The sequence below is a fragment of the Rhea pennata genome, chromosome 27, assembly GCF_028389875.1.
Source record: "Rhea pennata isolate bPtePen1 chromosome 27, bPtePen1.pri, whole genome shotgun sequence".
NCBI classification, from domain to species: Eukaryota; Metazoa; Chordata; class Aves; order Rheiformes; family Rheidae; genus Rhea; species Rhea pennata.
This window is the reverse complement of record NC_084689.1, coordinates 2,301,993-2,315,542: the sequence shown is the minus strand read 5'-3', so window position 1 is coordinate 2,315,542 and position 13,550 is coordinate 2,301,993. Positions and strand designations below refer to the sequence as shown.

General features: G+C 44.6%; 1 protein-coding gene across 1 annotated transcript in view; it reads left to right on the top strand.

Moving 5' to 3' along the window:
- Nucleotides 1–10,102, top strand: part of INSR (insulin receptor) — a 58,127-nt gene extending 48,025 nt beyond the window's left edge. Inside the window, exons 17-21 of the mRNA XM_062596543.1 lie at nucleotides 264–374; nucleotides 450–609; nucleotides 1,228–1,357; nucleotides 1,602–1,736; nucleotides 3,468–10,102. Of these exons, the coding sequence (XP_062452527.1) occupies nucleotides 264–374; nucleotides 450–609; nucleotides 1,228–1,357; nucleotides 1,602–1,736; nucleotides 3,468–3,822 (891 nt within the window). The 3' untranslated portion in view covers nucleotides 3,823–10,102. The remainder of the gene's footprint in view (nucleotides 1–263; nucleotides 375–449; nucleotides 610–1,227; nucleotides 1,358–1,601; nucleotides 1,737–3,467) is intronic.
- Nucleotides 10,103–13,550: the final 3,448 nt, after the last annotated feature.

Here is a 13,550-nt window from a genome sequence, read left to right as displayed (position 1 = left end):
GAGATTCAGATTACAAAAGCAGCCCTTCTGAAGAGACAACTGATCACAAAGAGCTGGGATCTTTCTGTGTCTTACGTCACTATAAAACAAGTGCAACTGCCTGCATCATTTCACTTTTGCTCTTTCAAAACTCCTCTGTGTGAGAGGATTTGTGGTGCTCTTCAGGGCAGGCTTGGCTGGGCAGTAACCTTCTGTTTTCATAGCTGGGCTTTGCCCAGTGTGCTTGGACACAGCCCCAAAGGAAATTCTCGTTTGTTTTCCAGGTTCGCCTCCTCGGGGTGGTCTCCAAGGGCCAACCTACTTTAGTGGTCATGGAGTTAATGGCACATGGAGATCTGAAAAGCTACCTTCGCTCTTTGAGACCTGATGCTGAGGTAAAGACAGGAGAGAGGGACTGTGTTGTGTAACAGACTGACTTGATTTAGTTTCTAATTTTTTTTTTTTTGTAGAATAACCCTGGTCGTCCCCCACCAACGCTGAGGGAAATGATCCAGATGGCTGCAGAGATCGCTGATGGCATGGCCTATCTGAACGCCAAAAAATTTGTCCACAGAGATCTTGCAGCTCGGAACTGCATGGTTGCAGAAGACTTCACTGTAAAAATTGGAGGTATGTAGCGTATGGTCAGAAGATAATTCTGCGGGTCACGTCTGTTGAAAAGGCAACCTGTGAAATTCAAGAGGAATGCTGTAAATGCACATGATTTCCACTGGCTGTCTTTGGAAACGCAAAGAGCTTTGTTTTACTTAAAGGGGATGAATATGTTTAGACTAGAAGCTTTCACTAAAAGTTGCATCTCTAGAGTCTCTATCATGGCCCTATAATAGTCCAGAAAAGAAAAAAATGCAAGGAAGAGGAAAGTGTTTTGGATGCTAATCATAAGGGGACAAATGACTGAAAGGTGGGACATTTGAGGATTATCGGGTATGTAGTAATAGCCTAATGTCAGAGGGAAGAAACACTCATCTGGAGGTGCTAACCAATGAAAGAAGTAGGAAAAGCTCTGAGACGGGCAGCAGTCCCACTGGTGCTGCAGAGGTTGCGAAGCAGTTTGGGGAACCTGCCAGTGGAAGGTGCAGGGAGGTGTCCTGCACCGAGCGCCCACCCCTGCCAGCTGGGACAGTTTTGATTGTGCATGTTTAGCAGCGCGCTTCCTCTCAGTAACCATCAGTTAACCGACGGAGCTCAGCGCAGAGATATCTAATACATCCCAATTGCTTTTCTCAGACTTTGGAATGACCAGAGATATCTATGAGACAGATTATTACCGAAAGGGAGGCAAAGGACTGCTGCCAGTGCGGTGGATGGCACCTGAATCGCTAAAGGATGGAGTTTTCACGGCTTATTCAGATGTGTGGTAAGTTGTGCTCTGCCTTCCAAGCTGAATCCTAGCAGGAGAGCTCATGAATTTAACACACTTGATTTAAATTGTGCGAGTTACTGACTTTTTCAGAATACAAACAAAATAAAACATTGTTTTTTAAACTGTTTTCCTAAAAATATAGTTGTTTTTTTAAAATAGATATTCTCCAAATTAAGAATGTCACTTATGGATCTTCTGGATATTATATTCTTACCAGAAGCCTTGTCTTTTTTCTTAGGTCTTTTGGTGTTGTCCTTTGGGAAATAAGCAGTTTAGCAGAGCAGCCGTACCAAGGGCTCTCCAATGAACAGGTGCTAAAGTTTGTAATGGATGGAGGATACCTGGATCAGCCAGACAACTGCCCAGAGAGGCTGTAAGTAGTAAAGCAGGTGGTAAGGAACAAGCTGCGCTCCTTTAGCTACACTGTGGTCAACAGAGGTGGCCCAGCATGTGGCACTTCTTAGCCTCTTCTCTGCGGGTGGAAGAACAAATAGGAATATAGTGAGGCACCTGCCCTAGAAATGCAACCAACACATCCTCACAGAGCCAGGAATTAAAGCTAGAGTCCCAAGCAAGCCTGTTTCCCTAGAATGGAAAAATAAAACCAGCCTGGACCTTACATCAGGAGTATAGACTCAACAGAATGAAGTATAAAGCATAGGAAAAGCTTAAACCACAAATAAGCACTGTATCAGTGGCCCAAACAAATTACTTTTGCCCTTCTGCATGCTGGTGAATGGCAGTTTACATATGCGGTGCAGCAGGGCCTGGCCACAGCCTGCATCCACGTGGCTGCAGAGGCTGGAAAGCAGCTTGCTAATCCAAGGTCTTTTGAGGTTTTGCGTAAATCATCTCGCTGTACTACGTAAATAGTTTGGTATTGCATTGCCTTGAGAATTACAGCATTTAACTGCTAATTTTCAGAAATCCAATTTATAGCTAATGAGAAGGTAAAGGTAGGGGAACACTTGGCTGCGCCAACAGCTGTTTATCATGTCTGCGGCCTTTTCATTTCTGTGGCAGACTCATTGCTCCACTTAAGAGACCAAGGCTAGGCTGCCTGTAAGCTGAGAGGGAGAAGGGGGCACTGTGGAGACACAGTAAAAAACATCTTACAAAGAGGATTAGAAAAACCAAAGCCAGACGTTCTCCTGTGCCAGGTTAAGGGTTGCTGTCCGCAGCTGCTCTTGACATTCGCTGTCTGAGGGTTGTTGCATCCCTGGATCCGCAAGCGTGGCTGCATACCCAGATGCTCCCTAAGCTGTTTCTGGCAGAGTAATTACAAAATCCTGTTACGAAGCATTTAACCTGAGCTAGGTCATTTTGATAGAAGGGGCGTGAAGAGCCGCAAGTGAAGCAGGATGCAGAGATGAGGGGAAGGAGCCCTGGCTGGGAAAGAGAACGCTGAGAGTAACTAGCTGGTTTCAGTAACCTCTTACCTTGGCCCGGTTCTAGCCAAAACAGCGTGTCCAGCTCCACAGTCAAAAAACAAACATGTTTTGTGAGTATCCTTATGATAAAAGCCTGCCCTCCTGGGGACTCTTCCCTGGTGGCCAATTACAAACTCCAGTTTGAAAGCTTATTTGTACTTGGGACACTTGCAAGTTCTTTCTTCACAGTGTCTGATAACACATGACCCCTTGCTGCAGTCTTTCTTGTAGGTGGGATGTTTACAGAACTTCTGCCCTCTGCACAACCTTTGTTTTCCTTGAAGTTTTTGGAAATCAATTATCTTTCAGGTTGAGGTGAAATTAGTCAATGAATTAAAAATTCTGTGGCTTGGATATAAGCATATATGCGCATGCATGCCGAATATGTGAAGTACAGCCCTGTTTCCTTTGAAAGCTGAGTTAGGAGCAACTGAAGGAATTGGAAGGAATTGTTGATTTAGACAGAAATAGTGACAAAGAAGCGTAAGATTCTACAGCAGAAATGGAGACTGGAGAAAGAACAAGCACAACCTCAGCAGGGACAGGGGGATCAAGGGCCAGAGGAGTAGCCCCTGTCGTGGGTGGTCTGACACAGACACAAGTGTGGGTCTGTGCCAGCTCTGCCTATGTGGAATCGTTTCTTCTGTCCCTGACACTTGTTTGTCTTGATGCAGGCACAGCCTGATGCAGATGTGCTGGCAGTACAACCCTAAAATGCGCCCCACCTTTATTGAGATCATCGAGATGCTGAAGGAGGACTTGCACCCCAGCTTCCATGAGGTCTCGTTCTTTTACAGTGAGGAGAACAAACCTCTGGAAACAGAGGAGTACGAGATGGACTTTGAGAACATGGAGAGCATTCCCCTCGATCCCTCCTCATACTCGCAGAGGGACAAAGCCCTGGGGCGGGACAACGGACCCTCCATGGCCCTCAAGGGGAACTATGAAGAGCACATACCTTACACTCACATGAATGGTGGCAAGAAAAACGGGCGGATTCTCTCCATGCCCAGGTCAAGTCCTTCCTAACGCTTCCTGTTTGGCCCAAGGGTGTCTGCTTTTTCCCCTTCACAAATCTCAGGACTTTTCTTATTGCTGCCACAGTGTATGACACACATCTACAAACTCTTTAGATTTTTAATCATCTTATGATTAAAACTTTTTTTTTTTTTGCCAAGTTGACTGGTTGTCAGTGGACTTATCTGTGAACATAAATGGAAAAGGTTTCCATGGCTGCTGGCCCTTCTGTAACCATGGTTTCAAAACAGGAAGTGACCTTTTAAGTTAAACTAAAGGAGGAGCATCGACATTTGCCAACAAACGAAGTTAAATTTGCTGGTATCTGAGCTACAGTGTAACGGTGCGGAACAAAACTTCTGCAGGACAAAAGCATTTCCAGTAGAATTCCAGGCTTTCAGGCAGATTCTTCACTACAGCTGAAGGATTGAATACCCATCAATGAGACGCGCCATATCCTCAGATTGACCAATAGCTGCTGCTTTCATACTTTTTAAATGGGTTAAATCCCAGGGGTGCGTGCGTGTGTGTGTGTGCGCGTGTGTGCAGTATATATATGTGGAGTGTATATGTGTATCAAAATATACACTTCTTTTTGTACATAAGTTTTGTATGTTCTCACAGAAGCTTTCCTCTTCTCGGAAGTGTGTACTTATCTTTTTCCCCATTTCCCTGGAATGACTGAATCCTAAACAGATTATTTTTATACTAAGGACTCTTGGGAGTAGGTTTTCTCTCATTAACAAATGAGGAAAATGTGCTGGGAGCCAAAGGAGCAGAAATCTGAGATTTATGGGTACTTTCAAGACCAAACAAAGTAGAGTCCCCTGACCTGAGATACCGAGTTTTCTGTTCTTACAGCATTGAGTATATATATTGTTTGTTGTAACATATTTAAAATGTCTTTAGTTTAAATTTAAACTTCATATAAATTATTGACTGTTTATGATCCTTTCTGAGAGGGTAGAATTTGGGGGATTGTTTGGTCTTAAAGTGGTCCAGAGATTTCAGAATGAACTAATTTTAGCTGATTACCCTTTTAGGAACTATGAAGCACATGTTAAGTTTATACTTGACAAGGCTTTATAATGCAGCTTCATGATTTATATAATGCAGTCAGCTGGCTCCAGTTGAAACCCTGAGATAAAATAGTTGGGGACTTAACTTGGTTGTTGGGGGCTGAAGGACACCGGGATATCCCTGTCCTGAGTCCTGTTGCTTCTTTGCCCCGACTCCCCTTGCTTTGCCTTCTGTGCGCCTTGCGCCAAGAAGAAACTGGCAAGGGGAAGAGCAAGGACTCTAACCAGAAGAGACACTAAGCCGATCTAAAGAGGGGAGAGCGTGAGGCTCTTGGCTCTGTACATGAAGCAGAAGCTGAATGTGACTGTGGTTAGCTACCCGCTGCCTGTCTGCTGCTGCTTGGGCGCCTGGCCTAGTGCTGCCTGCAGGCCTTTGATGTTTTCCTGAGACACCTGCGCTGTGCCCTGCACATTTCCCAGGCCATGCGCGTTAGCCACTGCTTTCAGCTCTTCAGGATGTTAACTTTTGTCTTTTGGAATGTGCTTTTTTTTGCTGCTGTTTGCATAAAGACAGAGCTGATTAGCACAAGGTATTAGAAAATGATTGTGAAACTAAATGCATCTCACAGTGATGAGGGAGTGTGCTGGCAGGGAGAAGTGCTAAAGCAAGAAATGAACATTAAAGATGTTTCAGGCCATTGTAACAGGAGATGGTTTTAAAAGGGGGGAGAGATTGCTCAATTCTCCACTTTTCCTCTTGGAGAAGTCCACTGAAAAAGAGCATGCATACTTGTTCTCTCTGCCGGGAGAAAATCTCTGGGGAGAGCGGGGATGCTACACAACTGACGTGTGGCTTTTTTTTCCAGCCCAGGCAGTGCTGCTTCTTCCTCACTGTAACTGAATGGAATAGGGTTGGAGTTTGTAGGGAAGCATCTCTCAGATCCTGCTCCACTCAAGCCAAACCATAGTTAAACCTGTTAGGACAACATCTGTGGAGGATTATGGACTCTGTGCACCGCGAGGAATTGTCAGCTCTTTGTGCTTGTTGAAGCTGGTCTGTTTGAGGCAAGGTGGAAGGTACAAAAAGACTGCTCACAAAGTTAGATAGAAAATAGACAGTATAGACATGGGGTAAGAACCTTCAATTTCTAAAGGCCTCGTTTACATTTCTTCTGCTTTACAAAGTAGTAACTGTTTAGCAGCTCTATGCTACACTGCAGGAAAGAAGACATATTCTCACACTTTTCTAAGGAAGAGAAATTTTTCTTACTAGAATTTTTTTATTTATTTTAATATATAAAACACTGTTAAAAAAAACCAAACAACTTGTTTTCTTAAACACAGAGAACTTGTAAATTTGTATTGGTAAAAGCTTGGCAGGTTGATGTAGTGGGAGTATTTTTTCCTGTTCTGGTGCAGTCTACCTCAGTGTTTCTTAAGGATATTTTTAATACTGCGCACCTCTAAACTTGTTTAAATATTCTGGTCTGGACCTACTGTGGATCAGGGAAAATCAATATCAGCTGATACCAATACTAGGGACCATTCACCAAGGGGAATGGGTAAGAGAAGAGCTAGTCACTGTTTATCACTAATCTGAGCAGTAGTGACCAAAGGAACCTATTTAGTTTCACATGCACAATAGCTAATTTGGATCTGTTATCATCCTCTTAGTTCTGTTGTGATTTAGAATAAAAAACAAAAGCAAGCAAGCCACTTAAATGTTTGGACTTTGCAAATTAATGATCTAAAAGTAATAGACAGCTTCCTTCTGGAGCTGTGTTTGCCAGTGTGGACTGTGACTAGCCCTTCTGGTTCTGGTTGAATTTGAATCTCATGGTCGCATGCTTTTGTCACTGTGCACAGGTAATCTGGAGTAATGCCAGTAGGGTGTGACCTTCTAAAACAAACCTTTCCCACATATCATTGTTTTGGTGAGATTTTAAATTTCGGTAATCATAACTGTAGGAGTATAAGATTTATTACATAAACCATCATTGGAACCTTGTATTGGGTCAGGCTTTTAAATTTAATTGATATTGGTTGGCCCTCTGAGTTCACATGATTTGCAACACTCAGATCACTGAGCAAGGGAACGTATGTTTTGCTTTGTGGACAGGCAGTCCGTTCACGTGGCTCATATTGTCATCTTTACTCTGCACCAAACTGAGCAGTTGTTTATACCCAATACTGTGCATAAAGATTTCTCTGGTCACCGTTTTATATTGTGCCAAGGATAAGGAAAGACATATGGTACTAGCGGTAAGAATATCGTTTTTCCCCACAGCAAGTCCCTATTAAAAAAACACTACTGGTTGCCACTCCTGAATGTTAAAGATTACACTTACCTAGCTGTAGAATTAGAAAGAGTAAATGACGATATTCTGTAAAGCCCAGCTCTCACTTCTGCAAAATCCTTTACTTTCAGCCCACAGTTGACACTTTGGTCTCTATTATTGTTGGTCTCTATTATTGGAAGATCTTTACTCCAGGCATGCAGAAGTCCCTCACTTGGATCTTGCAGATACCTGTTCAGAGACGACAGGGCTTGCGTGTAAGCTGAGATTGCATTTGTTAGATGAAACCTTCGCTATATGAGGTGTTACTCAGAACTCATTTCCAGGAAGGTGTGTTATGCAACAGGTGGCTGTGCCTTCATCTGGTGAGTTGCTGCTTTTCAGCTGGGTGAGATCCCTACCAGGATGAGACTATCACAGCTATAGCAGAAGCACAAGCACATGCTATTAAGTGATAAGGAGAAGCCAAATGGTAGTGCAGGAAACTAGGTGAAGTGTCTGGAGGAGGGCTGCTCTGAGCAGCAGGTGGGAAGCTCACTCTTTTCTTGAGATTGCATTGGCTGTGGGACTGGATCCTGCCCTTTGCAGAAGGGGCAGCTGAGAAGTTCCCACCTGCACCACAGGACAGAGCCTTAAGTGTGTTAAGGAGGAGTCATTGCCTCCAGTGCGTTGTTCGGAGGCACTAAGGGGCACCAGCAAGTAGCCAGAACTTTACTATCTCTAAAGCTAGTAAAGCAGGAAGTGCAAGAAATAGCTTTCTGTGCTCTGCTGTGTTTCTATTGAGCAAATATTTGAAGCATGAGACTGGAGAGGTTTCTGAGAAACATTTGCACGTTAAATTCAATTGCCACTTCCTGATTGCCTCTTGCAAATCTGGTACTTCTCTTGCAGTACAGTGCAGCATTGCAAAGCTTGTCTGTTAGGTTAAAAACATGTCTGTCTTAGCTGCTTGTAAATACTCTGTGTTGTAAAATAGAAGAACTAATCAACATAAACTCTGTGCCAGCACAGGGTCAGAAAAATGATAGGAAATAGATCAAGCTGCAGCAATGCTATTTTACGTTGATGATAAAGCAGCTGTGTTGGTATGATGAGGCTGCTGTTAGGTTGCTAAAGGGTACTCTTAATTTATGGGTGGTATATCTCTTTCCTCCTAAATTTGTATTATAGTAATGGGACACTTTGCTTAATTATAGTATTTTGCATTAATGTTGGTATCTTTTTGGAAAAATCTCAAAGTTGCTTATTGTGTTATTGACATAAATATAACGAAGGCAAATAGGAAAAGACAGGAGCAAGAAGGGTACTGTGTCAGTTATCCTTGAGCCCCCCTTTTTAGGGGAGGGAGAGAGGCAATCAAGTTCCCTCTTAATGTCACTGTGATAGGACGACGGACCCTGAGGTACTCTGGGCCCCTCACTGCTAGCAGTGATTCCTGATATCAAGACTGGAACCTTGTTTTACAAGTCAGAAAATAAACCAGTATCTTTGTGCCATAAAACCTTAGTCTAAAGGCTGTGCTAGGTGCTCCCGTGATCCATATGAGATTGGTTCAGAGACTGTGGAGTAATAGAAGAGTGAACAAGAAACTGCAGAAAACCCTCTGATCCTCTCGCTATAGCCTAGCCTCGAAGCTGCCTCACCTGACTTCTCACGTGAAGACTTGCAGACCAGGTGGGCTTGGCCTGTCAGGAGCTCATTCCCCTCCGCAGAGCAGCTGATGCCCCTCGTAGTTTCCCATATGTGTTTTCCAGGGAAAGGAGCTGTTGAATGGATTGGAATCAAGAAACAGTAACTTCAGAAATGCATAAAATTCAAAATAAGATTAGTTAATATTTGTATGAACTTAATTAAATTTGGCCTTTTTATTACCTTCTGCTTGGCTCTGTGTTAACTTCTGCTTTGAATACTGTATGTGAATGTTGGTGTAAGAGCGTTAACATGCTTCAACCTGTTCCATTTTGGCTTGCCTTGTTATGAGTATCGCAAGAGTGAAGCCAGTAGTAAAACTGACTTTTGGAGGAATCGGACTATTCAAAAGCAATCATAAAGCTACCATTTTTATTAAATCTGCTGTCATTAAATGTGTATTTCTTTTTAAAATTAAATTACTTGTCCTTTTCAAAAGTAAGCACTTATTCTTGCAGTTTCGGCAAATCAGCTGCAGCACAATGCAAGCTATAAGGGGACAGGTAGAGAAATGGCTTTTTAAATATTGTATAATAAAGTTAGTATTAACTCCTACAGTGGTGTTATTTTTTTCTTTGCCAGCATATTTGAACCAGCAAGAAATAATTTTTTTGGTAGCCATTCTGTTTTGAGTACATTGTTCCAGCTGATGGTACTAAATACTTCCTTCCGCTTAGTCCAGAAAGTTGCTGTGGGAGCCCATCCTGGCCTGGACAGGGGCACCTGGAGTAATTCTGCCAAAGGAGCCATCAGTGGAGTTTAAATGTGGGCAGATACCTGCTCACTTAGCTGAATCCCAGCTGTTATTAAGATCCAGTGTCCTCAGTGTGGCTCTGACTTTGTACTACTAAGACTTGAGTTTTTAGTACTATCGATGGAAAACACAGCTTGAGCTCGGGGTGGGATTACTAAGAAGTATGAGTACCTTAGCTGGGCTTGTTACCAAAGCTCTTCTGTTAACCGGAACTTGCCTGGCAGCATCTATCTGGTAACGCTTCAGCAATCTTAGTTTCTGAACACTTACTCCATAACCAAGTCCCGTGAAAACTGGCTGATGGATTTTTTTGAAATGCCACTTACAAATTTGAAAAGTTAGAATGTTACTTCGAAAAGCTTTACCTTTTTGCTTTAGTTTGGGCAATTATTATTTTCTTCAAGTATCAAAACAGTGGTTCGTGTTTGAGGAAATACATGGATGTGGGTACTGGACATCAGTTTTATCAAACACAGCCAAAAGCAAATGTTGTTCTGCTTGCACCTTAAATAAACTAAAGACAGTTTCAGTTACATGTTAAGTGATATTCTGTGAAGTCTTCATTTCTTCTGTTTTCTGTTTAATCTTGCTGCTCCTGCCTTTCTCTCTGCGTATAAAAGGTTCCAGAATACAAACAGTATTGCAGATACCTCTTGATTGAAATAAAGGATCAAATGTGCCATGGTGGGGGAAAAAAAAAAAAAAAAGAGAGAGAAAAGAGAAAAAAAGGAAAAAAAATATTTTACAATGTTTTCATATATGAGCCAAGCGGTGATGTGTATAGAAAATATCTTTGAATATTAAGAAAAATTCTTGCTGTGTGTCAGAATATTGAACAATTAACTGTTTATATTAAAAATCTGAATAAATTATCCAAGAATAACTCTGTTCACTTTGTCTGCTGTCTGCACAGCCCTGAATGCTGCTTTACCACAGAAAAAGCATTAAATTCATATCTTTGAATAAGCAATATTTTCAGTTACAAAACGAATGGTATTAAGGAGATTAAAAAAACAAAAAACAAAAACCCCCACAGATCTGCCAATTACGGGCTGGAGGTTTGAAGCCTGTTTAACTCCTCTGTGAAATGGCTTGTGTGGTCTGTCCAGGGCCGTGTCCTTGACGGTACAGTTTTCGGTAGCATGAAGCCATTGGGTAAACGATGAAAGGATTTCTTCTGCCTGAAATGTCTAGAGCTGCCTTTCTGTAATGTAATTCTTTCATTTCCATGTGGATGGACTCAGGTTTTCCTCACTTTTAGCAGAACAGATTTATACAAAAGTGGTTAAAAAATCATAGCAAAAAGAAAAACCCTGTCCAGGGGGCCTGCTTCATCCCCGAGTCTGAGCTGTAACCAGATTTGCGCTGGGAACCATCTTGCCTAGCATTCTGTGTCAGGCAGCTCTTGAGAGGTAAAATCATTTGGTTCTTCTAACTCTAATCTTGAGGTCGCATTTTCTTGGAGGTTTTAAGGGTTTTGGTTTTCCTTTTTGTTTGGTTTGGTTTGGTTTTTTGAGAGGTGAGATTTCCTTCCTCATCAGCTGCAACAACAAGCTCCGGGGACTTACGGTATTTTTCACCTTGACATACTTTGCTTTTCAGACACAGCACTGTGCTTTGCTCCTTTTAAGTGAAATCGCTCCGTGTCGCGTTGTTCCTCCTCGGCAGAAGCTGCAGCCATGAGTCTTTGCCCGCCCGCGCTGTGCGCTGCGGCTGGCACCGGCTCTTCGTGGTGGTTGACAGCAGGGCGCGATTTTTACCGCAGTGCAGCTGGTGGAATTAATGGCTGTAACGTCATGTTTTCTTCCCCGGTCCTGGTGGCCGGCCACAGGCCTCGCTCTGTGGGCTAATTCGGCCCACGCCGCAACTCGGGCTCTTCACCGGGCCTTGGCTCGTGTGAGGGCCTTTCCTTGCGCAGCCTGAAGGTGATAGAGGTGCTCTGCGGTCACCAAACTGGTCCGGTTCCTCCGCTGTGACCGCGAGCTGGAGGCTGCTCAGTGGCTGGGTGCGCCTTCGGTGCGCTCTGCTCTTTGGGAAAGCTGGCAGCGCCAGGGCACGGGATGAGCTTTGGGGGCAGCTGCTGCAAACCTCTCCCAGGCCCAAGGCACAGATGGACCCAAGAATAAGAATGTTTTTTTGATGCTTGTGCAATAAATTGCTATAAATGTCACCAATGCAGCTTTCTTTTTTCTGCAAAATGTGCTCCTTTTCCTGAGGAACTAGAGATGAACCCTTAACTCCATGGACTCCTTGCCCCATCCCTGCCAGATCCACCAAGGACCGCTCCAGCTGCAGCCTCAGATAGGGCCGGAATGGCCCGGTGAGGAAAGGGGAGAACATGTTGCTTGTTAATAGAAAATGTGCTGTGCTGATGCCATCTAGCGCCTCCGAAAATAAGAGGCAATTGCAGCCGGCTGTGCTCTCAGCACGCCACCCCGCGCTTGTGCTTTGGGCAGCTGCACAAAGCAGCTCGGCAGAACTTCAGCACCTTTTGGGCCCGTCTGGATTTCTGTTAGCATAAAAGCGCAATGAAAAACAAACATATTTTTTAAATGCTTTGGAATTGCATCTGTTGGCACAGGCTTGTTCTCTGGAGCTGCAAAATGCAAAATTTTGCAAAGCCAGAACACTTGAACTTGCTGTCACAGGAGGTTTGTTGCCTGCTAAGGTCTTGGGTCAGGGATGCTGGGGAGAGGCAGCTGAGGCTTGTCAGCGTCAGCCCTTGTTGCTGCACAGCTCAGCATCAGTAGTCCCAGAACCATATCAGACACAAGGCAGAAGAAGGTCCTTGTTCAAACTGAGGACAATTCCCCCATCCCTTCAGCTAGGGCAGCTGCCTGGTTTAGGCAGAGCCCTGATCGCTGATCCTTATCGAGCTCTTGTGGACCTCAGAGAAATTAAACCTTAATTCCTCTTCACTCTTGCGGTTTCCTGGAGCACTGGGTAACTGCTATTCCAAGTGCTGCCAAAGCTGCGGTCTCCACGTAATTGGAGTGTGAGCGGACCTTGTTCCGATTAAGGCTCGGCTGGGGCTGGTGTGTGCTCAGGGCAGGGAGATGAGGTACGTGCACACATCAGCCCCCGGGCTGTTAGGATGCAGCGAAAGCCCGTGCATAGAAACTGGAGCACAGTGGTGTCCTGGGGCTCTGCCTGTCAGACAGCGGAAGAGCACGGGGGTCACAGCATCATCCCTCTTCCCCGCTTGCTTTGGGAGCTGAAGTGCCCGTTGATCGGTCTCTTAGCTGCACGGATGTATTTAGATGAAATGGTCGTTTCTGTGCTTTGCCGTTGCATCATCCCATGTCCTGTGCAAGACTGAGACCTGAGCTTCGGGGTCTCTGTTGCTGTTTTCTGTGCAGTTCCTTAAGATGCTCCGTCTCAATCCACATTGAGCATCAATCATCAGCTCCTGAAAACCAAGGAAACGTTAACAGGCCTCTGTGCCTCTGGCACAAAGCTAGCAAGGATGGTGCAGCGAGCGCACGGGCACAGTCCTTGTGTGTGTAAGGTTCTCACGGCACATACGATGTGCTTTTTCTTTGAACGGAACAGGAAGCAGTTTGTGGCAATTGCTGGCCTCGCATCCACCACTGCTTCAGCTGCTCTCTGGGCTCCCGAGCAGGCGCTTCAGGCTGTGCAGCCCTGAGGCAGCTCTGATCCCGGAGCCGTGACTCCCAGGATGGAGGGAGGGAGCGCAGGGGGAGCACCAATCCCTCCATCGACGGAACTGCAGGATGGGAGAGGCGAATTTGTTTGTGCCTTCAGAGAGGGGAAGTGGTGAGATGATTGAGCCAGAGGTCCCCGTGAGCAAACCAGCTGCACGGCTGCTGCTTCCCCAATGAGTCTGCTCCTCGCTTTGTTCCAGCATCTAGAGATGAGTGCACTTGGAAGGCTTGCTGGGGAGATGCCTCCAGTCTTTGGGGTAAGTTACTCAAGATGAGCTACGTCCCATGTTCCTGGGGTTGTCACTTGTCTTCCTTA